Raw genomic sequence first — 27,862 nt, 5'->3', positions numbered from 1 at the left:
GGAGCTGCCTTTCTTGGCAGAATGGCTGGAGTCTGCCTGGACTATGCCACCACTGTCATCCCACAGGGACCCGCAAGCTCCAGGACTATAAAACCTTGTTGAAGGTCGGGCGCAGTGGCTCACGCATGTAATCCCACCACTTTGGGAGGCCGAGGTGGGTGGATCACCCAATGTCAGGAGTTCAAGACCAGCCTGCCCAACGTGGTGAAACCCTGTCTCTACTAAAACTACAAAAATGAGCTGGGCATGGTGCTGCAACCCTGTAATCCTAGCTACTCAGGAGGCTGAGGTGGGAAAATTGCTTGAAACCGGGAGGCAGAGGCTGCAGTGAGCCGAGATTGGGCCACTGCACTCCAGCCCGGGGGAAAGAAAGAGACCCCATCTCACAAAAAAAAAAAAAAAACCCTTGTTCAAGAGCAGTTTTGGCTGGCTGTGCCTCACCACTCCCAGCTTCCCACAAAGGACTGCTCAAACGCCTGAGCCCGAAGAGGAGAATAAACACACATACAAGGACTTCGGTGTGGAAATGGAGCACACAGAAGGAAAACAGCAGAACAGTTAGAAATGTCATCTAGCCCAGCAACCCCACGGTGGCAGCTCCACAATCAAAACAGTCTGCAAACAAGGCCACATTCAGTCCCCCATCTCTGATGTCTCCCTGCTACCAGGGCCTGGCACTGTTCATTCTCCCAGCACTTCTTGCCACACAGCTGCCCAATTGTGGGGGCTATCCCAGCCTGCCTGACACCCAAGGGCAGAGATCTTTGGAGGCAATAACGGTGTTTTTCCATCCTTCCCTTACACACACACCTGTCCCACCTGTCTCCCAGCACAGCCCCCAGCAGAAGGAATTCCCATCTTCCCAGACAGAAGAAGGCATCTCCTACCCCAAGGAAAAGGCCTCAGAGACAAAGTCCCTTGTGTCCAGGTTTATTTTACATTCTCTTCCAGAGGGGACGTGGGGCTGGGGGAGAGCCAGCAGGCAGGTGGGCAGCACACAGCAGTCTCCCTGGGGAACATTTGAGCCAGGCTAGTGGTGCCCGGCCCCACAGTGCGGGGTGATATTCCAGGGCCAGGCCCAGGACTTGGCAGCCCCTGGGAAGAGGTAGCCTTGGGGCCAGAGCTCTTGCCAGGCCTGGATCGCTAAGAAGGTGCTGCTGTCCCCCGCCTTGCTCCGGCCCACCATGCCCAGCTGGAGGCCAGAAGGCAAAGTGGGCAGCCAGCAAGCTGGGGTGGTGGGAGGAACCCCAGCAGGCGGGGGCGGCCTTTGGTCTCTAGGAGGCTAGGAAGCTGGTCCTGGTTAGAGGAACCCCCTGGGGGCAAAGCAGAGCGCTGGTCCCTGTTAGAGGAAACGCTGGAGCAGGATGGGGGTGGGGTACTTGGGGTCTGGTCTCAATAAGGCCTGGAAATGGTCTCCACTTCAAAGCGGACCTCTGTATTTGGGGAGTGGGGTGGGGAGGAAATGAAAGGGCTGTGGGAGGAATGTCTGTGAGTCGTGGGTGGGAATCAGTCCAGGGGGCTTCGAGGGGGGTCCAAGGGAAAGGCTGCGGGGGTCGTCTGCAGATGCCGGGAGTTCAGGTCCTGGGGAAGGAGGATGTGGCCAGGGGTCATGTCCCTCCCACGAGTGCCACCGCTCCCCACCCCATCCTGGCTGGCTCCAAGTTGCCATGGAGACCACTCACACCGGGGCAACGTAATTTCCAGGGAATGTTCCGAATTTCTGGGTCCTCCGGGAGACACCTGAAAGAGGAAAGGCAGGAAGAGCGTTCCCCACTCCCTTCTTCAACAGGGATGCAAGGGTGAGGGCCTGCCCCCTGCCGGCAGTGCCCAGAACTGTAGGGGAGTTCTGTAGGGGAGCCCAGGGAGGGAGTTGGATTTGCTCTCCTCCTTCCTGCCCCCTAGCGGCAGAAGCTTAGATGGGCAAAGCTACACTTCCCACACTTAACAACCAAAGAATCTGAGCAATCAACAAAGGCGCATCACACTGTACACAGCGCGCAGTCACTCCCCACCTCCTCCGCAAAGTGGGGACGCAGGAGGAGGAACCACAGAACTGAAATCGGGAGAAACATCCCTGGTCTAATATGGCACCCTCACTTAGAGATGGGTGGGAAGGCCTAAGAGAAGGCTGAATGAATTGCCTGAGAGTATCCCGATGCTTAGGAGCAAGCTTGGGACACAGATCCAAGCCTCTGGTCTACAGCCCCACAGAAACTCGTGTCTTGAAGAGGAGGAGGGGGAACCCCAGCGGGCAAAGCATCTGGGGGGCCTGGCACCCGATGCTTCCCCAAAGCCAGCACTTCTGTTGGCTGCCTTCCTTCATGCCCTGAAGAGAGTGACGCCCTGGAGGAAACTGGCACCAGCCCAGGGTCACCAATGGAGTCACTGTGGACCCAGGCCAGGGTTGCTGACCTTCGGAGCCCTGCACCTTTCCCCTGCACACCCCTGCCTCTGGAGCAGCACTTGGGGAGAGTTCCTGGTGGAAAGGCCCAGAGCTCACACCTGTGTATCCCCACACCCCCCAGCTGGTTCTTCCAGCCTGCGAGGAAGAGGGAATGGAGAAATATAGAAATACAGAAATGTAATAAATATTATTCTATTCCTACATATAGAAAAATAGGAATATAAACTCAAATGAACGTCACTCCTGACCTTGGGTGAATGGATGATCCTGAGCCTCCCCTTCCAGGCTGACACCCTGACTTCCTTGGGGGCAGCCCATGCTCGTCCCACTCCCACCCTCATCCTCTGCCCTGTGTACCTCCCTTTCCTCTCCGTCTCCCAAAATCCTTCCCCTGCCCTTCCAGGCCCAGCTCCCTCATTTCCTTTAGGAAGCCTTCCCTGACCTGTGCTAACTAAAATCGTCACCACTAGCCACGTGTGGCTGTTGGGCACTTGAGATTGGCCCATGCAACTGAGGAACTGGATTTTTAGTTTATTTCATTTGAGCTACATTTCAACAGCTGCATGCAGCTGGTGGCTGCCATACCAGAGAGGGCACAGGTCTCACCCATTCCTCTCAAAGCACTTGTGGCTCATAACACAAAAGTGGTACTTTTTCTTCTTGTCTGCATAGATTTGCAAAACTTTATTAGTAGTTGTAAAAAAAAATTCCAAAGCAAAAGTATATCGAGTAAATTTGAATACATCTCTAAGCACGCCTCCCTCCCCCACCAGAAGGTAGGGGCCATTCACAGGGTAGTGCTTAAGGTCCTGGGTGGGTCAGGAGACTGGCTGGCAGCTGTACAGGAATCAGATCAGGAAGGGTGGGCTGCCAGGTCAAGGGGCTGCCCAAGCAGCCCCCCAACCCCTCAGGCCTCAAAACCTGCTTGAGGAGGGGCAGGGGGCTTCTGGCCACTCTCTTCTCTCTGGGGACGGCCCATCCTCTGAAGATGAGACCTGCACAGGGCCAGCCCACTCTGGGGAAAGAGGCCATGTGAAGCCTGGTAGGTTCGTCACCTTGATTCAGGCCAAGGCCAACCTGAGGCTTCCTGCATTTGTCCTTGGTCAGAGCTGCCCTTGGGCCAGCCCTGAGGGGCTGGGACCTTGCTCCACTCCCTTTTCCTCCCAGGCTGGAGGAGCCAGCTAGGGGTTGGAGGATACACAAGTGTCAGTCCTGGTCCTTTCCACCAGGTCCTTTCCCCGAGGGCTGCTCCAGAGGCAGGGGTGTGCAGGAGGAAGGGGCAGGGCTCTGGAGGTCGAGAACCCTGGCCTGGGTCCCCAGTGACTCCATCGGTGACCTTGGACTGGTGCCAGTTTCCTCCTGGGCCTCGGCCTCTTCAGGGCATGAAGGAAGGCAGCCAACAGAAGTGCTGGCTTTGGGGAAGCATCGGGTGCCAGGCCCTCCCCAGTAGCCCGGTCGGAAGCTGAGTGGGGGGTGGTCGGCCATGCATCTTTGCTGAAGTAGCACTGGCAGGCAGCAGCAGCCTACCCACATCCCCTGGGGCCCTGAGATGCCTCCTCCCGGCCTGCCCACGTACCCACAAACCAGCCATCGTCACACTGCTGCATGACATCCACCCTGTCCCCCTCGCGCAGCTCCAGCTCGTCTTCGTTCCGGGGCCTGTACTGGTACATCGCCCGGTACCTACGAGAAGCATCATCATGGCAACCGGAGAACGGGCCCAGAGGCTCTAACCCAAGTGTTGCCACTTCCTGTGAATGCCCCAGGGTCCCTTCACGCTCTCACTAGCCCCTGCCCCAGCTCCTCGGAGCGACTCTGCCTGTGCTCAGTGCAGTCTTTCCCAGGACTCCCTTCTGCCCTCTGGGCCCTAAGCCACTGAACCCTCGCCTCCTCTGAGCACCTGGTGCCTTCCTGTCCATTCTACTGGTTCCACACTTCAATTATACATGCACTGACCTCAGGGCTAGAAACCCAATGAGGAGACCAAGGTTACAAGACCACGTAGCTGCCAGGAGGGATTGGGAACATCACAGATCAGCGCCTCCTCCCTGCACCAAATCACCATAAGCTCTTCGAGGACAAGGGCTACCTGGTACAAGTTTCCCAAATCCACAGGTGGGGACTTGGGGGAGGGTGGAATATGGGGCACTGCCTGCCAGTGGCCCCTCCCCACGTCTGATCAAGCCCTCAGATGGTACTCACGGGGTCCAGTGTATCTGAGAGGCGTTAGGAGAAGAGGTCCCCAGGTCTAGGGGATGGCTGGGACCTCGAGGGTGGGACAGAGCTGGACCAGGGGCGCCAAGATTCTGAGGATTGACAGGAGGAAAGGGATGTCAGAGGCAGGAAGATGATGGATGAACCAAGAACACCGAGGAGCCTGGGCTGGCTTTGGGATTCCATCTAGAGCTCCCTGGGCTAGAGCTCGGTAAGCTGAGGTTCCCCAGGCCAGGGTGGGGCTGCCATACTAGCTTCTGCCCTATCACCCCACTTGTCTGTCCCAGGGCTGTCTGGGACGAATTCCCAAGTGTGGACAAGTCACGGGGGTGGGGGATGGGGGTGGGGAGGAATTCGGCTCTCTGGTGGAGGCAGGCTACCTCACCTGGGTCTGGGGTCTAGGCTCCTGGGTGGAGAAGGATAAGCCAGTGCGGCGGGGGGAGGTCTGCCCTCCCCAGTCGGTGGGGTCAGCTGGGCTGCGCGGGGCTGAGGGGGAGCTGGGGTGATGGGCTGAACGGGCGGCAGTGGTCAGGCGGGGAGATGCGGGGAGCTGGGGGCCGTCGTCACAGAGCCGGAGCCGGGGTTCACGAGACACCTGCACGTAGCTGGCGGGGAATATGCCCTGGCGCCCCGTGCCTGTGATGCGCCCCTCGTACCAGTTCTCATTCACCTTGCGGATCAGGCAGATGTGCTCTCCCTGAGGGGGGAAAGTCAGTGTCTGTGGGGCTTTCCTGGTGCCATGCACCCACGGGTGCCTTATCTGGGATGCATAGCAAGGTCCCTCCCCAGAGCTCCAATCACAGGTGAGCCCGTGGCTAATAATGCAGATCCAAACCCAGCTCCGCCAGGTCAAGCTGTGTGGCCTCAGGCAGGCTGCTCTGTCTCTCTGAGCCTTGTTTTCTCCTCCGTTAAGTGAAAATAACCATACTGTCACTATGAGGTGTGAACGAGATCAACAGTCCACTCCTTAGGCACACAGGACAGGTGCTACCACTACTGCCCTGCCGGGTCCTGTTCCTGCCTCACGCTGGGGGATCCTGTCATAGGTGTGTCAAAAACACACTCCCCAGGACAGGCAGGGAGTCCTCAAGGCCACAGGCTGGCTGACATTAGGTAGAACCACTCCCTGGGAGGGTGGCCTCCAGCCCTTGCCTTCCCCTGCTCTCTCCTGCCCCCACCTCTCTCCATCCAGCCACCTTCTTCCCCCTCTGTCCCTGGGGCCAGCTCTTTTGGGTAGCATTCACTATGGTCTGTCTTTGGCTGATTTTGGAAGCATAGTCGCTGCTCCCCAAATCAACCAAAGGCAGACCACTTCTCTGCTTTCCAGAACAGCGTTTTTCAAACTTGTTTCACCACACTCCACAGTTAAAAACATTTTAATAACAGCCCAGAATACATACATATGTGCGTACACAGAACTGCCTACAGTAGGATAAAGTGCTCTTTCTGCCGTGACGCACGCTAACGTTTCTGTCTATACCTTTAAAAATGCTGTGGCCGGGCGCGGTGGCTCAAGCCTGTAATCCCAGCACTTTGGGAGGCCGAGACGGGCGGATCACGAGGTCAGGAGATCGAGACCATCCTGGCTAATACGGTAAAACCCCGTCTCTACTAAAAAATACAAAAAAAACTAGCCGGGCGAGGTGGTGGGCGCCTGTAGTCCCAGCTACTCGGGAGGCTGAGGCAGGAGAATGGCGTAAACCCGGGAGGCGGAGCTTGCAGTGAGCTGAGAACCGGCCACTGCACTCCAGCCTGGGCGGCAGAGCAAGACTCCGTCTCGGGGAAAAAAAAATAAATAAATAAATAAATAAATAAATAAATAAATAAATAAAAATAAAAAAAATAAAAATAAAAATGCTGAATATGATCCCCTGCAACCTGCAGTTTAAAATATATATAACTCTAGAAGTTTACGATGATCTTTTAAAAATGGACCAAAATTACTTGGGAGACTGGGATAGGGGCAGGGGCAGGAGGATCGCCTGAGCCCAGGAGTTCAAGGCCAGCCCAGGCAACACAGTGAGACTCTGTCTCAAAAAAAATGCAGAAGAAGAAAAAAAAAGACTACACTAAAGGAAGCATAATGAAAGAGACTGGGGAAAATTTTGAAATCCTGGGTGAAGCTAGGTACATCGGACTCTTTTTTTAAAAAGTGTTTTTAGGCCAGATGCAGTGGCTCATGCCTGTAATCCCAACACTTTAGGAGGCCAAGGTGGGTGAATTATGAGGTCAAGAGATTGAGACCATCCTGGCCAACATGGTGAAACCCCATCTCTACTAAAAATACAAAAATTAGCCGGGCATGGTGGCGGGCGCCTGTAGTCCCAGCTACTCTGGAGGCTGAGGTGGGAGAATTGCTTGAACCCGGGAGGCGGAGGTTGTAGTGAGCCGAGATGGCGCCACTGCACTCCAGCCTGGTGACAGAGGGAGACTCTGTCTCAGAAAGACAAAAAAAGTGTTTTTAGTGCACATATTTACCTACATCTTCGCCTGCCCGGACCCACCCCACCATCTCCTGCCTGGCCCACCTTGCGGAAGGACAGCTCCACCTCCAGGTCCCCCTTGAAGGTGTACTGGGCCACAGCCTCTCCATACTCCAGCACCTGGTAGGTCGGGGGCTTGATGGGCTTGGGGATCTCATCTGCAGGCAGCACCTGCATGAAGAAAGGTCATGCGAAAGATTTGGCCTGGGCATCAACATAGCACAGACTGGGGGTTCCTGTGAGACAGCAAAGAGAAGGTGGGCCTGCCCCTAGGCAGAGAAAAGATATAAACGCCAGAAACAAGCCCCGAGGGCAGCCAGGGGTGAGTGCAGCCAAGGGCAGCTGGAGGATGGGGAGGAGTCTGGGAAGGCTCCCTGGAAGAAAAATTTTCCATAGGGGTATGTGGAGTGGGCATTACTGAATGAAAAAGTCCAAGAGAAAAGATGGAAGCCAGTCCGATTAGAGAGTTTCAGTTGGACCACAGAAGAAAATGAGGCATTCCAAGCAGCAGGGAGAACTTGGGGAACTGTTCCAAAACTGAGGATTCATCCTCTTCTCACTGCCAAGAACCGGGTATCACTGGGTTCCAGTGTCTTGGTTCCTCCTCCCCATCTACCCCAGCAGGAGCCCAGAATCCTCATGTCCTCTTTGCTTCACTCTGCCCATAAAAATCAAGCAGCCAATCAACTATTTCACACAAAGACAGAAATGACTGGTGGAGTGAAATACTGTATATACTTTGTGAAATTTCAGGACCAAGTGCATTATTGGGCAGGCAAGGGAGGCCTAATGATATCTATCAAATCAAGAGCCTGAATTAAACAACAACCCAACCCATGGGTCAAAAAGGAAGTCACAAAGGAGATGAGAAAACAGTCAGAGTTGACCAAAAATTAACATGTGTGAGATGCAGCTAAAGCAGCATTCTGAGGGAAATGTACAGCATTGACGTTCTTACATTAGGGAAAAATAAGTTTCAAATGAATAGTCTAAACTTTTACCCTAAGAAACTTAGAAAAAGGACAAATTAAACCTAAAGCAAGCAAAAATAAGGAAATAATAAAGAAGCAGAAATCAATGAAATTGAAAACAAAAACGAGACAAAAACATCAATAAAATCCATAGATCAAGTAAATTAATAAAGCTCTAGCCAGAATAAGAGAAGACACAAATTGCCAACATCAGGAATGAAAGAGAACATACCGGCCAGGCACGGTGGCTCACGCCTGTAATCCCAGCACTTTGGGAGGCTGAGGTGGGTGTAACACCTGATGTCAGGAGTTCGAGACCAGCCTGGCCAACATATAGTGAAACCTCATCTCTACTAAAAAAAAATTACAAAAATTATCTGGGCGTGGTGGTGCACGCCTGTAGTCCCAGCTACTTGGGAAGCTGAGGCAGGAGAATCACTCGAACCCGGGAGGTGGAGGTTGCAGTGCACCAAGATCCCACCACTGCACTCCAGCCTAGGCGAGAGCAAGACTCCATCTCTCAAAAAAAACAAAACAAAACAAAACAAAAAACGAAAGAAAGAGAAGACATCACTACATATTTTACTGACATTAAAATGATAGTAAGAGACTATAATGGACATCTTTATGCCAGTAATTTGGATAACTTGACATATCTTAAAAGTCACCTATTGCCCTTTATCTGTCAAGCCCAGAACCTGTCTCTGGAATCAAAAGACCTGGATTCAGATTCTAGATCTTTTACCTAATAACTTGTCACTGAACCTTGGCATCTCCATCTGTAAAACAGAGAGAAACTTTCACTCTCTGGGCAGTGAGAGGAACCAGGGCAGTAATACACCTGAAAGAGGTTATGTGTGTATATGTGATTTATAAACTGTTGCATACTTCCCACTCTTGCTAGTTGCCATTAGGATGATTCCCAAAGATAGCTTTAGAAAGATGGATCTGAATGGTGAAAGTCTGGGACACAGAGGGTTTCGGAGCTGGCTGCTGGGTCCTCCCCTTGGCTGGGCTCCACCCTCATTTAGCAAACATTTCCTGGGGTCATGAAGAGCATTGGGCCAGGCCCTGTGGGGGCCAAGGACAATCCTGAGACATGGCCCAGCCCCTCACAGTTTTTTGCCTTAGGAAACCCAAGGTTTGCACTAAGTCTCTCCCAACCCCTTCTTGCTCTTGTCCCTCCTGCTCACCTCCACATAATTAGCAGGGAAGATGCCTAGGCGGCCATGGTGCTCTCCCTCCAGCCAGTTCTTGTCCACCTCCTTGTGGATGTAGACAATGTCACCCTTCTGCAGAGTCAGCTCCCTGCAGGTGAGGACCGCATGGTAAGCTGACGCCCTCCCAAGCCTCCTTCCCTTCAGACCCTTCCCAGTACACCTTATTCCTCTCACCGCTTGGGGATGCCCACTGCAGCCCAGTCCCCCTCCCCATCCCGCTCTGGGATGGCAGAGACTGCCTTGGGTGGAAGCGGAGAGGGAGGAGGGCACTTACTTGGGGGACTGCGCCTGGAAGTCAAACTTGAGTCTGGCGGCCTTCCTCTAGGCAGGGGAGAGGACAGAGTGGGCTACCTCAGTTGGGCGGGTGGCAGATCCAGGATGGTAGCCTTGGGACCACTCCAGGTCCCCCACACCCTGGTCCCATCCTTACCTTCTTCTCTTCCCTCCTGGCTGGGCTGATCCCTCCGTCAGAGGCACTAGGGTCTGTGGAGAAGCACAACCTCAGTTTGGGGAGGCCAACCCGGTGGATGGGGTTGGAATGGGGCTGCACCCCCACCTAGGGCAGGCACTGGCAGAAGCAAGGGGCTCTATGACCTGCCACCCCTGGGGCACCAGCATGCCTGCTGGGTGGGCATCTCCGTAAGAAACAGAGCAGGGCTGGGTCCTTACCTCGGGTTGAGGAAGGGTAGACAAAGTCCCTCCGACCTAGAAAGGGGCTTCCTCCATCAGCCATTCTGCGGGGGCTCAGGGACCGGGCGGAACCCAGGTAAGGTGCATTCGGGGAGCTGGAGCTCCAGGCTGAGGCCGGGCTGCACAGGGCACAGAGGCTGAGCCTCCAGCCTGGCGCTCCGTGCCCCACCTTGGTCACCCCTAGACCGCTCCGACCCCCATTGCCCCCATCCCTGCCGCCTCCTCCCAGGGCGTCTCCCGGGTCCTGGGCTCTCCACAGGATGTCCTACTTTCTGAGTCGCTGCGCCGGGAAGGGTGAGGCCCGGCAGGGCCCAGCGGGAGTGCCTGGGCGGTGGCGGGGCCGCCCCAACCGCGCTGCGTCCCCAGCGGCCGCGACCCTCGCCCTCCGCTCGGGGTTAGCTGCCCTCGGTGGCGCGGGAACGGCGTCCCGCAGAGAGTGGCGCTGCGGTCCCTCCCGGACACTGGGCTCTGCGGTTCCCTCCTCCCCCGACTGGGCCCCGCGATCGCCCTCGTCCGCCCCGCCCGGCCGCGCCACGTTCCCTCCCGCCGGGCCCGGGACAGCCCCCTTCCTCCTCCCGCGTCTCCCACTCACCCGGCCGGGGGCCGCTGCTCCGGGGCCCGCCGGGGCGCAGGCGAGCTCTGTGCGGGGAGACGGCGCAATCAGGGCCCGCGACCCCGGGACCCAGCGGCAGTCGAGGCCGCCGCCTCCGGAAAAGTTCGCGGCTCGGGAGGGGAGGAGAGCAGGCGGGACGCGGGGTCCTAGAGGCGCCCGCGAGGCCGATCCGGGAGCGGGGCGGGAACTGGGGAAGGGGCGGGGGTCCCCGAGGCTGCGGCCCGGGGGCGGGACGGGGCGGGAGCCCGGGCGTCGGGCTGACGTGGAGTCAGCTTAGAAAGGCTCCTCGGGGTCACTTGCGAAAGTCGACGCCCTGTATTTTATTAATGGAGGAGCGAGCCCGCCAGCGCCCAGGAGGGCCCGAGGCCTGTGCGCGCCGCTGGAGGCTTGACCTCGTCTGCCTGTCCTCCGCCCTGCCCAGCCGCCAAGGCTCCGGGCCCGCCCCGACCGTGCGGTCAACGGGGTGCCCCGCGGGTGAACCCAGGGGGCTGGCACCTTGGGGGACGGCAGTCGGGTCTCAATTGCCCGCAGGTCCTTGTCCAGCTCGGCGCTCAGCTTGGCCAGCTCTCTCTCCAGCAGCACCTGGGGGCGGGGAGAGGCTGGGCAGTGAGGGGCAGCGCACGGTGGGGGTGGGGGCAGCGGTCAAAGGTCGGCTGTGAGAAGCAAGGCCGGCGCACTGGGCCGGCGTAAGGACAGGCCTCAGCGCACGGGCCGGGCTCCTGCCGGGAGATGTGGCCCGGGGTGCCAAGAGGGCATCCCCGCCGCGGCCTCTCACCTGCCCTGCAAGCCCCCGGAGTGCCTTCGCGCTTCCTGATCCCGCGATTCCGCAGCTCTACCAGTTTCTGCCAAGTTATGTCTCTTCCAGCACCAGTGGGGCTCCCCATTTCCTCTCCCATCTTCTCTCGCCCTCCAAGGCCTGTCTTCACTGTGCCCATCCAGGTTCCCCCGCCACCCCAGGGACTGGCGCCCCCACCCTCACGCTGCTTCCTGCCAGCCTCTGCTATGGGTCTCCGCGGGATCAGGCCCTCAGAGCTTCTCAAGGGTCCAGCTCCACCTCCAAGAATATTTCCTGATAATCCCAGTGCACACTGACCACTCCCTTCTCTGCTCCTGCTTTGGCCAACACATTTATTTAACTGAGTTAAATAATAACATTTATTTATGTTTACTGAGCACCTCCTGTATGCCAGCCACTGTCCCGAGTGCTGGCATTACAGAAATAAACCATGTGGGACTGGAGAGAGAGCTCTTAGTTCGTGGCCTATGCCCATGGTCACTGGGGCCCCCAAAACCCTAATCTCCCTGGTTTATCAGGCTGCTGTCCCCAGCACCCTGCAGCACTCACCTCAATGGGCTGGGAGGGCTTCTCACCAGGGTCGTCCACCAGCGGTTTCTTGGGCTGAAGGGTAGGAAGGGTGTGTCAGAGCAGGTGAGCTCACTTTCCAAAATGTATCAGCTGAGGGTGCATGCACACCCCGAGAGCCAGCCAGCACTCACCCTCTGCCCAGTCTCTAGTTCCTGCAGAAACTGGTTCCAGGACTCTTCTGTCCAAACATTGTCTACTTTTTCTCGGCGTCTGGGCACCTGCATGGAGGTGGGTGGGTGTCAGCTTGTGAAGAGGGCTACTGGGACACTGGCCAGGCTCAAAATGCAGGCTTGCAGGCCCCTGCCCTTCCCGTGGGCCCACGGTGTCCTCCAAGGGATTCCAGCTGAAAGGACATCGTGGCACAGGGGCTTGGCCATACAGCATACAGCCGGGGCTGACCAGGGAACATGCTGGGTGGGCTACCTGATTTGGGGGCTGCAGCACAGTGGAGAATGCTCCAGGTCTGTAGCTGAAGGTGCTTCTAGGTAACTCTTCAGAGTGGTCCCAGCTTCTTCTTAAGAAAGGGAAGGACATCTCTTCAGCTTACTTTTAGGGAGACTGAGGCAGAAGCCAGCACACAGCCCTCTCGCCCTGCCCTTGTCCCTGCTGTGGGGTCTACTCTGCCTCTGACTCCCTTGCCCTTACTCTGGAAGCAAGGTTAAACTGTGGAAGTGTGTGAGCTCCAAGCTTAAATTCTAGCTCCATTGTTTAGTGGATGTGTGACCTTTGAACAAGTTACTGATCCCTCAGAGCCTCAGGCTCAGAACCTGTAATATAGAAATGATTTGGTGAGAGAACATGTGTGAGGTGCCCGGGAGAAGGCCTCACACATATATTTGCTCCAGGTGTGGCCCGACCCTCTCCTGCGGGCCATTTTGCTAAATCCTGCATGTGTGTTTGGTCTGGCCCCATGACTGTGGCTATGTGCATCTGTTCCGCTTTGAAGAAGCTGGTCTTTCTGGGTGCTGTGGCTGAGTGATCGTACACCCACGGGCAAGGAAAGCCAGAGGCAGCCCTGCCCTGCAGCTCTGGGCAAGTTATTTCTGCTCGCTGGGCTTAGTTCCATGAGGGTGCTGGATTCAGTGACTCCATCTGTGAGACCACCGCAGTCACTGCAGTACAGCATGGTCACATCTGCCTTAGCTCCCCTCCAGGGCCCCATTCCTGGCTGGCTTACATGGAATGTTCCAGTCTCTGTTTGAAAGTTTCCACCGAGAGGAACTGCTGCATCCGGCTTATCAAATAATGCAATGTCTGACCAAGGGTTGGGATTTGTTGGGTGTAATTATGACTCCATTCTGATTTTGGTAATAATAAAAGTGACGGTAAGAATGGAATGTGTCATTCCTAACCTAAGGAAGCTGTAACCATAATTAAGCCTGTATATTACTAATGTGCAGACTTGCTATGTGCAAAACATGATGCATGATACATACATGATCACACTGAACCCTCTGGGCATCACCACTTAAAAGATGGGGACACAGAGGCTCAGATTGAGAGAGGTGCCCACAGTCACATGGCTAGTGGCAATGCACAGGCTTAAACCCAGAACTCAGTGTCCAAATCTTGAGCCCTTTGCCTCTGAACCTTATCAGCGTTGCCCAGAGCCACAGGCCAGTTTCAGCCATGCTAATGAGATGAGTCCCTCCCTGCAAGGGAATAAGAAACTCAAGGATTTAACTCTGAGAGCAAAGATCCTGATTCCCACGGTGGTGCTGACCCCGCCAGGGCCCCAGCAGCCCGGGGCGGGGGTGGGGGGGGCTGTGGTTTGTACAGAGGAAAGGAATGTCATCCTTGTCCCTCCAAGGGGCTCCTCTCTCCGTGCTATCAGGCGGGAACTTGGGTTCTTCCACATCCCTTGTTTTCTCTCAGGTTTCAAAGTGGACAGCCCCAGGTCCAAGTTCCCCTCAACAGTTCTATCCATGGCTGCCCTGGCCGCCCTGCTCCCTGTCTCACAAGACCGGTGGGATCTTTGGGGCAAGAGTTCCTGCTGCTGACCACAAACGCATCACAGGTGTTCCTGGCCAGGAGCGAGTGCCAGGGCCACACCTGCCCTCCCGTCCCCTTTGGCCCTGTAGGGAAGAGAGTCTATGGGGGTGGTGGAGACCCAGAGATGGGACAGAGGCCAGAGGGACAGGAAAGTCAGACCCCACTGCCGGCTGCTGCTCCGAGGCTGTGTCGGCTGTGGCCACGAGGGGGCGCGCATCCCATGGGGTCTCACGGGCCGCGCCTCTCGGCAGCCCTCGGCCCCTCCCCACTATGCTCACCCACTGGAAGATGCTGCCGGGCCGGGCCTGTGGGCAGGTCTTTGCTGGGCTCCTAGATGCCTGGGGTCTGCAGAGGAGGTACACGAGGAAACCACTGAAGGTGGGAGGAGACAGGCCAGGACTGGGGCTGAGGGTGCCTGGGTGATTATTTAGGGTTTCAGCACCACCCCCTTGCTCCTGGGTGGATGGCGGGGACAGGGTGGTTGGTGCTCAGGGACACTGAACGTGGGCGTTGCCCCCAGAGCTTTACAACGTTTACTAAATCTTCAAAGCAACTCCGGGTAGGTGATGATCTCATCTTATAGATGAGGAAAGGGAGGCCCAGAGAAATCCCAGCTAGGGAGTGGCCAGGCGCCCATTCCCCCTACAAGCTGAGGCTGTTAACTACCACCTACTGGGGGATTTGAAGTGCTCTGGAAATGAGCTATAAAAACCTCTCCAGTTGAACCGAGCCAACTGGAGAGCCCCAAAGCCAGGCGGGGCTGCAGGTCCCAGCCCCAGGGAGGGACGGACACAGGTGCAGAGCTATGGCAAGCAGGTGGGCCCACATCCACTCACCTCTGGGTGGCTCCTCGAAGGTCCAGTCCAGCTGCAGGTCTGCAGGAGCAAAAGGGACCAGGTCATGGGACGGGGCAGAAAGCGAAGGCAGGGTGCCCTGGGAGGCAACCACAGCCGCTCCCAACATCCCTAGAGCAGGGGGCCGAGGACTGAGTCAGGGCCTGAAGAATGTCCCAAGGGAGGGAAGGAATTAGGAGGGCAGCTCTCTGGAGGGCTTGAAATGCCTCTGGCAGGCTTGGGGCCTAAGCGAGCCAAGAGGGCAGCCGCCTTGCCCAAGCTCTCCTGCTCCTCCCTCCCCATTCCCACACACACCCTCTCCTGACCTTTGTGGACTTGCCCTCGCCACTCAGGCTGGGGAACCTCGGCTTGCACCCTCTTCCCCATGCTTTCCTTTCCCATTTGCCCAGACCCACTCCTAGCTCCTCAAGGTGCCTGGGAATTTCTTCCTGGGAAGAGCTACTGACCCACTGCTCCCCACGGCTCACGCGCGCGCGCGCGCACACACACACACACACACACACACACACGCTACAATGGCACCTGCCTAAACACCAGCCACATCACCCCTCACTGGACCCCACACCCTCCTCCGACTCCTGGATTTGTCTGCTTTCCCCCATAGCAAACTGTAACCAGTGACCATAAAGACCTCACCATCTCCAATCCCCCTACTCCCCATCTCCCTAAACAGGCTTCTGCTCACCACTGCCCATCCACCCACTCTTATCAAGGATGCTGGTGACCTCCACGTTGCCAAATCTGACGGTCAATTCTAAGTCTTCATCTTACTCAACCCATCAGCTGCATTTGTCACCACTGGTCACATACTCCTTTTGGAATTCCCTTTCCACTTGGCCCCAGGGAGACCTCTCCGTTTTCCTCCTACCTCCCTGGCTCTACCTTCTCAGTTGCCTTATTGGTTCCGCCTCATTTCTCAAACTTCTAAGCATCCAGGGGCGTGGGGGCTCAGTCCTGGGGTCTGTTTGTCTCTCTATCTCCCTAGGTGATCTTGTCTAGTCTTATGGATTGTTGTTTTCCAGAGATGGGGATCATGCTATGTTGCCCAAGGTGGACTTGAATTCCTGGGCTCCCAGGAATTGAATTGAATTCCTCAGCCTCCCAAATAGCTGAGACCATAGCTGTGTGCCACCGCACCCAGCTAGTCTTAAGGCTTTTAAAAACCATCTATTCCCATGATTCACAATCTTGGCTGCACACTAGAATTACTGGGGAAACTTTAAATCAAAATCTCTCTCTTTTTTTTTTTTTTTTTGAGACTGAGGCACCCATGCTGGAGTGCAGTGGGATGATCTCAGCTCACTGCAACCTCTGCCTCTCAGGTTCAAGCAATTCTCCTGCCTTAGCCTCCGGGGTGGCTAGGATTGCAGGTGCACACCACCACTCCCGGCTAATGTTGGTATTTTTGATCGAGACAGGGCTTCACCGTGTTGGCCAGGCTGGTCCCAAAATCTCTTTTGACTGAGTCCCAGGTATTTTTATCTGCAGTTTAGACCTTGTCCCATGAACTAGACTTGGATATTCATCTGCTCACTCCATCTCTTCACTCAGAGGGAACACGTGTCTAAAACTGAACACCTCTTTTCTTTTTTTCTTTTTTTTGAGACAGAGTCTTGCTCTATCGCCCAGGCTGGAGTGAAGTGGCATGGTCTCAGCTCACTGCAACCTCCGCCTCCCAGGTTCAAGCAATTCTCCTGCCTCAGCTTCCCGAGTAGCTGGGATTACAGGTGCATGCCGCCACACCCAGCTAATTTTTTGTGTTTTTTTTTTTAGTAGAGACAGGGTTTCACTGTGTTGCTCAGGCTGGTCTCGAACTCCTGAACTCAGGCCATCCACCCACCTCAGCCTCCCAAAGTGCTAGGATTACAGGCGTGAGCCACTGCGCCCAGCCTGTGAATGCCTCTTAAACCTGCTCCTCCTATAGGCTTTCCTGTTTTGACCAATGGCAACTCCAGTCTTCAACTTGCTGAGGTTTAAAACCATCCTTGACTGTCTCTTCCATGCCATGCCCAATCCATCAGCAAATTCCAGTGACTGCAATGTATTCATAGTCTCACCCTGTCCCACCAGGGCCACTGCTACCACCCTGGTCTAACACACGATTACCTCTCGCCTGGATTAAAGCAAAGTTGTAAAGGTGGCCTTTTCTCCCTAGCCCTTACCAGGCAAGGGAACTGGTCACCCTGCTTCCACCATTCCTTCCCCACCCCTTAGCCAGGCACAACCTTTTCAGCCATTACCTGTCAAAGCATGGCACTCTTCCGTTCAGTGGCTCCTCCTCATTTGCACCGTAAAAGCTGAAGTCCTTGTAATGGCCCACGAGGCCCCACATGCCCTGACCCCACCACCTCTCTAACTCCATCTCCCACCACATGCTCCTGGCTCCAGGCCAGGCTCTCCTTGCCAGTCCAGAACATGCTTCTACCTCTGGGTCTTCGGAGCTCCCTTTGCTGGAATCCTCCCCCCAGCTCTGCCAGGCCGACTCCTTCACTCCCTCCGTGGTCTGATCAAACACCACTTACAAGTGGCCTTCCTGGCCCCTCCTGGGTGAAGTAGCAGCCTCCCTGCTTGGGGCACTCCTCTGGTCTGGCTTTATTTTTCCCTAGCCCTTTCCACCATCTGCCATGTCAAAGGTGTGTGTTTAATGTGTGACTTCCTTTCATCTTTGGCACCTAGAATAGTGCTCAGCACGTGGTCCATGCTCAATAGATGGTCAAGGACTCGCTGAATGAATGGGTGACCTCAGAGCCAGCTCACAGGCACCCCCAGGGTTGGCTGCATTTTGAGTTGTGGAAGAAAACAATGCCTCCAGTAAGGAAATGACCACTAACAGTGGCATTCCAGCCTGGCAGGGAAATCAGAGAGGGACTTCAGGAAAGGAATGGTTTCTCAGTCCCCTCAGAGGACGCTGGGGGACAGTGACTGGTCAATGTCCTTCTGGGGCTGCTCTAGAGAGCACTGCTAGCTCCGAGTACAGGGAGGGGATAGCCTAGTTTCAGGACTACCCATTAGAGCCTCGGGGGAGGTGAAGAGGAACCCGTTGAGCAGCTAAGTCCCCTTTTCTTTCCCTGTCTCTCCAAGCCCCAGGGGCCAGAATCCACTTCGGCAGGGCGAGGACCCTGGAAGGGTATCTTACCTGGCATTTTCCGGTGAATCTGCTGGAACATTCTCCGGTACCAGTCTCTGGGGCTGTCAACACTCTGGGATCAGAAAATGCAAAGTCAGTCGTCCCTGCTTATTCACCCTCCCAATAGCAAGCCACAAAAGTTTTTCCCTAATGAGTCCTTTCTCTGGCCACCCCTGAACCCCCGATAGGCGAGCTGGGGAATGCTTCTCTTGTGATCTCTTTAATAACAATAGCTTCATGTAACACATCCTATATAAGTAAGATATATGGCAAGATGTCCATCGAAGTGTACGCAATAATGATGTTACGAGATTTGGGGTAATTTACATTTTTTCTCTTTGCTTTTCTTTATGTCTAGTGTTTCTACAAAGAACATTTTTCTTTTTGGGGGACACAGGGTCTCACTGTGTCACACAGGCTGGAGTGAAGTGGCATGATCATAGCTCACTGCAGCCTCCAATTCCTAGGCTCAAGCAATCGTCCTGCCTTAGCCTCCTGAGTAGTTGGAACTAGAGGTGTGCACCACCTTGCCTAACTAATTTTATTTTATTTTCTGTAGAGACAGGGTCTCACTATGTTGCCCAGGCTGGTCTGAACTTTTGGTTTCAAGTGATCCTCCTGCCTTGACCTCCCAAAGTGCTGGAATTACAGGTGTGAGTCACTGCACCTGGGCCAAAATTGACAGTACTAACGTAGGAGTGAGATGCGTGTTTCCCATCACCTGCTTCATTCAAGGCTCAAAACAGCCCTGGGAGGCAGGAGGGGTATGTTACCATCTCCAGTTTCCAGATGAGAAAATGGAGCTGGCCGCTGGGGGCGCTGGCTCACGCTTGTAATCCCAGCACTTTGGGAGGCTGTGGCGGGTGGATCACAAGGTCAGGAGATCGAGACCATCCTGGCTAACATGGTGAAACTCCGTCTCTACTAAATATACAAAAAATTAGCTGGGCGAGGTGGCAGGTGCCTGTAGTCCCAGCTACTTGGGAGGCTGAGGCAGGAGAATGGCGTGAACCTGGGAGGTAGAGTTTGCAGTGAGCCGAGATTGCACCACTGCACTCCAGCCTGGGCGACAGAGCAAGACTCCGTCTCAGAAAAAAAAAAACAAAAGAAAGAAAATAGAGCTAAGTCAAGACACGAAAGTGGATGGAAAAGGGCAGGGTATCCCCAGTCCTAACTGGACCCCCAGATCCTTCCACTCTTGCCACAGTGAGAGATCTTCTCAGACAAGACTCATTCATTCGGCCAGTCAGTCATTCATTGAGCAACCATTTCATGAGCGTCATGACAGGCCCTGGGGATATGAAACTAAGAGAGGGTGCCCCGCAGCCTCATCCCTTACAGCAGGGTTCTCTACCTTTGAGACACTGATGGGAGTTCTAGATCTGTACCCTGCACAAACCACTTGAGTAACTCAGGCACACGAGGGTGTCCGTAGCTTCATGAGGTTTACGGCCCCTGAACCCCACCACGGTTGAACCCCTGCTTAGTCTGGGATGGTTTGGGTGTGGCCTTTATTGCCCCACCCCCACTTTAATGCACACAAGTCGAGCTTCCTGTAGATCCCTGGGCCCCATCTCACTGTGGCCCCCAGCCCTGGACTCACGGATCGTGGGGCAATAGGCATTCCGCTCTCATCCACGGGCCCGATTCCCTCGTACTTGACCCAGCGCTTGTCCTGACGCTTGCTGTCCTTGGTCCACGTGGCTGACCAGTTCTGGGCATGCTGGGAGGCAGGGATCTTTGTGCTTGCAGAGGGCTTGCTCCCAGGGCCTGGCCAGGTCTGATAACACGTGGGGTCTGTCGGGTGCGTGCAGGAGAGCATTAGTGAAAGGCAGTGGTCTCCACCTGAACCTGTGTGTCCCTTAGCTCCTCAGAGCATGGATCTCTGTGGGTTCAAAGTTTCAACATCACATCGTTTGTTTGAGTGGATGACTCAGTTTGTTTGTTTAAGTGAATTTAAATGGATTTTGAGAATGCTGTGCCTGGCCCTACCCTCATCCTTCTTTCCTGGGACTATCCTAAGTGCTTTCAGAATAAGGTCTGGAAATCATTACTTGTAGAGAATGCAGGGGACATCCCAGCTGGGGTGTGGCAGTAAAGATGCTGGGCTTGGAGGGGACAGACTTGAATTCAGACCCCAGCTCTGCCACCCACTGGCTGCCAAGGCCTGGGGCACATCAGTCACCCTCGCAGTGTCTCAGTTTCCACTTCTGTAAAACAAGGGTCATCGTGACAAGGATTCAGTGACAACTAGTGTGTGTGACTGTACCCAGCACAGTGCCTGATCCACAGTCAAGAGGCTCTCAGTGAAGGTCAGAAACCCATTCCCTAGACATGGTTGTGACTGAGTCCTCAACTTAGCCATAACTGTTAGCTTCTAAGTAGCTAGGGCAGCAGCATAAAGGCTTTGAGACCAGATGGACAAGGGTGTGAATTGCAGCTCAGCCTCTGTGGCTGAACGTCTCTGTGGGCGGGATTCCTTACTGGGATGCTATCAGTCATCATCACCACTACTTTGTCAGGATATCAAGGGGTTAAATGAGGTGAGCCTTGTAAAGGGTTTTTACAGTGTCCAGCATGCTCTGGGTGTTCCATAATTGTGTGGGTGTTTTTTGTTTGTTTGTTTTTGAGACAGAGTTTTGCTCTTGTTGCCCAGGCTGGAATGCAGTGGCATGATCCTAGCTCACTGCAACCTCTACCTCCCAGGTTCAAGCGATTCTACTGCCTCAACTTCCCAAATAGCTGGGATTTCAGGCGCACACCACCACACCCAGCTAATTTTTGTATTTTTAGTAGAGACAGGGTTCCGCCACGTTGGCCAGGCTGGTCTCGAACTCCTGACCTCAGGTGATCCACCCACCTCGGCCTCCCAGTGTGTGTGTGTTTTAAGTGACAGGGTCTTGCTGTGTCACCCAGACTGATAGAGACAGGGTCTTGCTATATTGCCCAGGCTGGATACTTTGTTAAATGAATAAATTCCTTTACACAGCACCTGTCTCAGGGGAATGCTGCATAAAAGATGTCACTTTAGGAGAGACATATTCAGGGCTGGCCTGCACCCAGGAGTTCCCAGGACCTCTGGGCCAGGACCTAGAGCTGCCTCTCTAACCTCCTGCTGGGCAGCCTGTTGGGCCTGAATGGGACAGTCTCCACCCCTTCCCAAGCCAACAGATACCCACATCACCTCCACCCTTCCATCTCCAGTCCCTGCAGGAGGTCCCCCTGCGCCCAGGGCTCCTGCACACTTCCTTTCCCTGGCACCGGGCTGGAGGGCAGGGGAAGGGATGCATCAGCCTGCTCTCCCCAAGCGGATGATGTCTCTTGCAGAGTCAGCAGGCTCCGCAGGGAGGGACTCGTAGTGAGCCCAGAGGCCTCTGAGGAACCTCCTCATGGCCTCAAGAACCCCATCTCCCGCTGCTGCCCCTCTCACTTGACACAAGGCAGTGCCAGACGGCAGGGCCCTGACCCTCCATCTCCGGCATGAGGCTCCTGAGCAGACCTACCCGGGTGCCGGGAAGCATCTTGTCTTGGTGTGTAGCAGCCATTGCACACAGTCCTGGGCGCGGGGTCATGGAACTGGAAATTAAGGGTGTTGGAGCCACCATTCCGGATCACGGGCACCTGCGGGTAGTGGCCAGGAGCGGCAGCTCAGGGCCCAGCAGGGTGGGAGGGAGGGATGGCTACTAGGCACAGCCCATACCCCTCAGTGACGGTCCCAGGCCCACCTGACGATTTTGTGGGAAACCAGCGAGGCCCCCCAGAACTCTCTTCAGGCCTCCCTCCATCCCTTTCATCCTCCTGCCCCCACCTGACTAGCTAGCGTCCCAACCAACTCTGGGTCCCCAAGACACCCTCCTTCCTACTGAATCACTCACCCGTGTCCCCCAGGAGGAAGACCCTATGTGGGACTGGAGGTGGCCAGGGATGAAGTCGTCCAGGCTGAGCCCAGCGGGGAGGCTTCGGGGTGGTCCCTGCATGCTTGGGTTAAGGTTGGAGGACTCAGGGCGAGCCAGCTGCTCCTCTGCGTGTCCTCTGTGGAGAAGGAGGAAGGAAGGGAAAGCCCTGCTAGGCCGGGCTGCCCATGCCCTCTTGGCTCGACCCTGGGGTAGGGGAGGAGGGGCCGGCTGTGGGAGGGGGTCAGGATCAGCTGGGTGCGAGCTCAAGGACCCAGGAAACAGGCCACGCCAGGCACCCGCCTGCAGGCTGCCCGTGCCTGCCGGCTCCCAGAGGCACAATGGGCCACTTGTTAGGCCCAGGGCAGGAGCTCTGGGTGGGAGTGGGGGAGGGGGAGCTTGGGTAAGGAGGAGGGGAGGGGCTGGCCAGGAGCCCGTGGGGCTCTCCCTGCACGGGTGCAGCCGGCTTCCCCACTGCCCTGGAGGGAAGGCGCAGGGGAACTGGGGCAGCTGGCAGAGCGGGGGCCTGGGCACACAGGACTTTGTTTCAGTTCCCTCTGCCTCCCCCAGGCCCTGTGTGGGCATCTCTTGCCTGCAGGCACAAGGGATTACTCAGCCACCCGCCCACTGCCCTCTAGGAAGCAGCCAGCAGGGCCTTAAGCCCGACAGGGCCACGGGGAGCATCGGGGGGCGGGGGACATTTCCAGGCAGGAAGACCCACTCTTGCGAGGTCACAGGGAGCATCGGGCCCTTCTTTGGCCTTCTTCACAGAATGAGGACTCAGAGGGCTCTGGGTGGGTGTAGAGAGAAGCGGTGGGTGAGGGCAAAGCTGGACCTGCTCATGCCCACGGAGAGGTGGTGCTGAGTGCCCTGGGGTGTTCTGCATGTGACCACGTGTGCACGCACATACACGCGCACCCTGGCTCCACTTTCTCCCGCCACTCCAGGCTGTTTTGTGAGTGGAGGGTCTTCCCTGACAGCACCATGCCTGCCCGCAGCCAGCTTCTTCTGCCAAGGCTGCCTTCATGCCAAGGCTGGGGAAGCAGAGGGGAGCCCCAGGCACCCAGGGAATGGAGGGGCAAGAGGGGAGCTCAGAAGGGTGGGTGCAAGAGGACAAAAAGGGGCTCCCAGTTTGGGGTGTCCAAGTGCGCTTTTTGACCCAGAGCGCTGTGCTATGGTGTCCATCCCTCCTCATCTTGGCTGCTAGACTGGACCAGAAACAGCCAAGCTCTGCCACTGCCCAGGACTGGATGGAATTAGATTTGCTTGTGCCTGTGGGGTCCTTGGGGGCTCTCAGGGAGGGCTGCAAATGCATCAGGAGGAGCTGTGTGTGTATGTGTGTGTTGGAATCTGGGTGCAGAGCTGTGAATATGACTTCTGGGGGGGCCACTGGGCAGACCACATGAGCTGCACGGGGGTTGTGGGTACAGAGGGGTGTCAGCTGAACAGTGGTGGGAGGTGCAGTCATATGAGCAGTGTAAGAGTTGGGGGGCCCGGAGGGGATGAAGGTAGAATAAGGCTGAGATGACTCATCCCCTGGACCCAGCTCCTGCCCAGGGCTGGCGAGGGTGCAGCCAAGGCTGGGGGCAGCTCCCTGTCTCTGGTTTGAGTTTGTGGGGACTTCTGACATTCGAGTTGCTGTGACACAGCTCTTCTGTGCCCATGCCTGACTGCGGGAAGTGGAGGGCTGAGGCTGGAGGAGGAGCAGCTCCCCAGCTGGGTCCAATTAGGACTCCCACCAAAGCAAAACATGCAGACACACCCCAGTCCCCACACTCCACCTCCCCTTGTGGGGGGAAGTTGAGGCAGGGTGGGGTGGAAGCTCAGGAGGCCTGGAGCGGGCTGGCTCCTCGCAGTGCCCCTCCCTGCCCAGCTGACTGCTTCAGGCCAAGTTGCCGGTCAGCACCCGCTGCCTGGGCCATCAGCTGACAGCGCCTTCCTTCCCTGACCTCCCCTCCCACCTCGTGCTCTGTGAGAACTGCTCTCTTGAAGGATGGGCAGGGCAGGAGGTCCCCCACGACCTGTAGTCAGAGGTTGCTGACCCTTGGTGCCCCCATCTGCCCCTTCTCAACCCTGCTCCCTGTGACACCCCCCCCGGGAACCTCCAGGGAAGGGTGGTCAGAGTTCTTCTCTTGGCAGCCTGATCAGGAGACTTAGGGAGGACTTCCAAGGAAGAGGGCAGCATCTGGGGACTGGTCCCCTATGTAGCAGAGAGCGGAGGGGTCCTCCCACAATTCAGGCCGCCCCTCCACGCAGGCAGCCAGCCCCGGGAGCGGGCGAGGTCCCGGGAGCGGCAGAGGGGAGGCAGCTCTGCTGGGGTGGACACCGGCCTTCCTGCTCTGAACACTGCCCTGTTCTTGGGGGCCTGGCCCTAAGTGCTTACCCAGGTATTTCTCAGCCACAAGGCCACGTGTACAAGGGCAGATTTCTTGAATTTCGCTTTTTCTGGTATGAGGGCTGATGGGGGGCACTTCCCACCTCTTCCCAGAGTTTGGGACGCGGACCCGGGGGAGGGACTCGGTGAGGTCCCCTGGGGTTGGGCGTGGGTCCCTCCCGCGGCCTCACCTGCTCCCCGCCCCTCCTTCCGCGGACCTACCTTCCCCGGCGAGCAGGTGGCTGGGCCCGAGGCCGTCCGGGAGCGCAGGAGCATCCCTGCCCGGCTGCTGCCTGGCGCGGGCGCTCGGGGAAGAAGGGCAGGGAGAAGCGCGGGCCGTCGCGGCCCTCGTGACCGGGTCAGGACGGGCCGGGCCAGGCCGGGCGCCCGAGGAGGAAGAGGGAGGCCGAGGGGGCGCGCGCTGGAGGCAGGACCGTGAGAGTCGCGCGGCGGGGCGGGCGGAGTTTGGGTCTGGGATCTGGACTGCGGGCCGGGGCTGGGCCGGAGAGGAGGGGCGTGCGAGTGCCCTCCGTCCGTCGGGGCGCGCGCGGGGACACTGGTCCCCTGCAGAGGAGGCCGGGCCGGCGGGGAGGCGGCGCCGGGAGGGGCCGCCGAGGGTCTCCGGGGAGTTCTCTCTGGTTTCCCAGCAGCCATCCCGGCCCCTACCGCGGGGCTGGCGTCTGGGAGGGGTCGGGCGGCCCGACGCGGGCCACTCAGAGTTTCCAGCGACATTTCCAGAGTGTGGGAAGCGAGCGGCCGCGCGGCGGAGCCAGGACAGGGGGCAGGAGTGGTGAACCGGGCCGAGACCGGACAAGGGGGCAGGAGTGGTGAACTGGGCAAGCCAGGGGAGGCGGACAGGCCGGGAGCGAGATGACGGCGCCCCGCGGGCAGAGTGGCAGAGTTGACCAGGGGAAGGCCCCGCCGCCCCTCGGCGCTGGGGGAGAGAGTGTGCCTGCGGCGGCGCGCGGCCGGGCGTGTGCAAACAAACAGGCGCGCGTGCACTGCAAACGTGGGGACGCTCACACACGTGCAGGCACAGGGAGGAAATCAGCCCAAGGGAGCGGCCTCCCTGGGCGTGCCGCGCCCCTAAAGAGGATAAGGGTGGGGTCCCTTTTTCGGGGATGAGATTAGGAGGGTCTTGGTGTTCCCAGACATTGTGTTTGTTTTGATCTGCCTGCTTTTCCGCTGTTCCCGCTGCTCTGAGCTGGGTCCCTAGAGCCCTGGCCCTCTTGCTCCCCATCCACTCTGGCCATCCCCTCTCCCTGTCTCTGCCCCAAGCCTCTGTGTGGCACAGGGCCTGCTTCAGAAAGTGGGAATGCTTAAGGAGCATTGACCGGCCTGGAAACGCTCTGGAATCCTTTCTAGCCCTTGGGTTGGCTCAGGGATCCCCAAGCCCCAAACCAACCAACCAGCAAATAGTTACTGATCAACTTTAGATAGGAGCTGGGTGTGATCAATGCTAAATTATGAAAACTAATGTCATCTCCTGCATTCCCACTGGGTGTCAGACTGGTGCCAGAGGCCACCAAGAGCTTTGGAGTGTCTTCCAAACTCACCGCTCAACTCAAAGATTGGAAGGAAAGAGAGTGGAGAAAAGACTAAGAGATTTTCAGTCCCTACCACCATTACTGCTTTAGTCTTATCTTCTCCCTCCTTCAGGTAAAGGAGCTCTCCCCAGTTGCCTTAAAACGACTTCACACGTGAAAGCTGGAGGAGATGTTTGGGTTGAGAAGCTTCAGATGGGCCTGCTGGCCTCTTGCGCCTGCGGGGCTGCCATGTAGACACAGACAGCCGCACCAGCAGCAGTGGGACCATTGGGGGACACATCATAGGGAAGCAGGTCCAAGGCTTCCCAGGAAACATTTTTACATGATTCCAGGGGTTCTGGGTCTGCCAATCCTGGGGCATCTTTGTAAAGGCAACTGTTGCACTGAGCGGGAGCTGAACAAGATGACCTTCAAGACTCCTTCCAAGAACCTGCCTCTCCAGGAAGGCGGAGAGATGGGGATCGCAGGGGCACTGCTGTGGAGGACAGCTGAGCGGGGGAGGAACCCTGGGACACTTCTTGAGGGAGGCAGCAGTGCATTGCCCCTCCCCTGAAGCTTAGATGCCTGCTTACCCACCCCAGGTAGCCTCTTCCCTCCCTCAGGGATAAAATAGGTGCCCATTTTCTTAGACATGCATTTTTCCCACCTGTCCGGGTCCTTGGGACTAAGAAGGACCACATCACTTTCACTTTCTTCCTTCTTCTCCCAAGATGGTGAAGCTGAAGCTCTTCCAACTCCAGGAATCCTGGCCATACCCCCTCACCAGCAGCAAGCTTCTCTTATTCTCTAGGGCTCTGACCTGGACTCCAAGATAAATATTTAGTGTAGAGGGTGCAGCTGAGCTGACAAAATTCCCCACTTCCTGTTTCTCACAAAGGGAGGTGGCAGCCATGGGCAAGGAGCTGGGGACTGGCTACCAGTTTCATCTCTATGGGAATCGGGAGTTGAGTAAACAGCTTTGTAGGAGGAGGCGGGGTAGGTCTACGGGAGACCTGAGCTTTCTTCCTGAGCCGCTTTGATTTCTGCCTGTCTACTTAGGCCTGGGCTCTGCCGGGTTTATCACCTCTCTCAGGTCAGAATCCACCGTGTTCCGTGGTGCCCATCTGGCCTCACAGCCGAGAGGATGGGAGACAGAGGACCACAGAGCAGGGAAAACATAAGGAAATTTGACTGATTCCTCCCTTTCTGCCCTTATCTAAAGAGAATAATTCGTTCTCTTTGAAAAGTAGATTAAGGAGGGAAAGGTAGCAAGGTTTGGAGATTGAGCCAGGAACCAGGTGTCAGATTTCCCGACGCCTCCCTCTAGCTCAGCTCCCCTTGCTACCTCCATAGCTGGCATGGTTAGGGAGAAGCTAAGGCTGGGAAGATGGTCCTAGATAAGGCGGCTGGCCAGCTGGCTGTCAACAACAGAACAGATTCCTTTCCTTTCCAAATCCCACTGCACTCTCCCCGTTGCAAGCACAACTCCCCTAAGAGGGACCTCCCTCCCTGTGAGTTGCTGCTTCCCCACCTCTGGCACTGCCCTTTGTCAGGGGCTGCTTCTGCCTTCTCAGAGCCACCTGAGCCACAGTAAACACAGTTACGTAACTGCCCTATTTTCCCAGCTACCTGATCCCAGGCACCAGTATCCCCCGCTCAAGCCCTTGAGGCTGCACCTTTTGTTCTGTGGGTAGTCCCCAACATCACTGTCAACAGGGGTCTGTCCACATCCCCTGCCCCCCCTCCCCCACCTGCAGGGGAGGATGAGCCAGGGGACTACCAGTAAATGTGGCTCTTCACAGGGAGGGGGAGAAGGTGGTGGAATGCGGGTCACTCTGAAAAGCAACCTCTGTCACCAAGGATGACAGATGAGGGGAAAGAGCACTGAAGTGAAGGCGGGGTGAGCGGGGTGGGCAGAACACCCAGTTTTAGTTCTCAAGTGGGAAGAGGGAAGCCAGGGGTCCCAGAAGACATGAACCCGGACTCAGTTCTTGAGGAGCACCTTGCTCTGGTGCTTGGAATCGGCAATTCAGATGAGTCACCCTCTGAGATCTACCCTGGACAGCTAGGCGGCCCTAGCTCTGTGCCTCAGTACCCCTATGGAGATACAGGGCATCTGCTCTTCCTTTCTTCTC

At 56.6% G+C, this 27,862-nt stretch overlaps 1 protein-coding gene across 11 annotated transcripts; it reads right to left on the bottom strand.

Moving 5' to 3' along the window:
- Positions 1–914: 914 nt before the first annotated feature.
- On the bottom strand, positions 915–26,548 carry SORBS3 (sorbin and SH3 domain containing 3). 11 transcript variants are annotated; one of them, XM_030937806.1, is made up of 22 exons: positions 26,395–26,548; positions 21,810–21,966; positions 21,438–21,510; positions 19,538–19,731; positions 17,944–18,007; positions 14,790–14,828; positions 14,232–14,325; positions 12,385–12,475; positions 12,093–12,179; positions 11,941–11,994; positions 11,091–11,177; positions 10,575–10,621; positions 9,962–10,101; positions 9,723–9,775; positions 9,567–9,613; positions 9,266–9,380; positions 7,147–7,272; positions 5,004–5,315; positions 4,607–4,710; positions 3,981–4,087; positions 1,683–1,740; positions 915–1,581 (listed from the first exon to the last, which is right to left on the bottom strand). In XM_030937806.1, the coding sequence occupies exons 1-22, from the start codon at positions 26,499–26,501 to the stop codon at positions 1,575–1,577; spliced, it is 2,163 nt and encodes a 720-aa protein (XP_030793666.1). In that variant the 5' UTR covers positions 26,502–26,548; the 3' UTR covers positions 915–1,574. The 11 variants fall into 11 exon arrangements, with proteins under 11 accessions (XP_030793666.1, XP_030793661.1, XP_030793659.1 ...); XM_030937801.1 differs by having other exon boundaries at positions 12,385–12,472; positions 21,438–21,555; positions 26,395–26,546; XM_030937799.1 differs by having other exon boundaries at positions 21,438–21,555; positions 26,395–26,545.
- Positions 26,549–27,862: the final 1,314 nt, after the last annotated feature.

The sequence above is a fragment of the Rhinopithecus roxellana genome, chromosome 9 (assembly GCF_007565055.1).
Source record: "Rhinopithecus roxellana isolate Shanxi Qingling chromosome 9, ASM756505v1, whole genome shotgun sequence".
In the NCBI taxonomy this organism is placed as follows: domain Eukaryota; kingdom Metazoa; phylum Chordata; class Mammalia; order Primates; family Cercopithecidae; genus Rhinopithecus; species Rhinopithecus roxellana.
The sequence above is the reverse complement of the archived record's forward strand: the minus strand, read 5'-3'. Positions and strand labels throughout refer to the sequence as shown.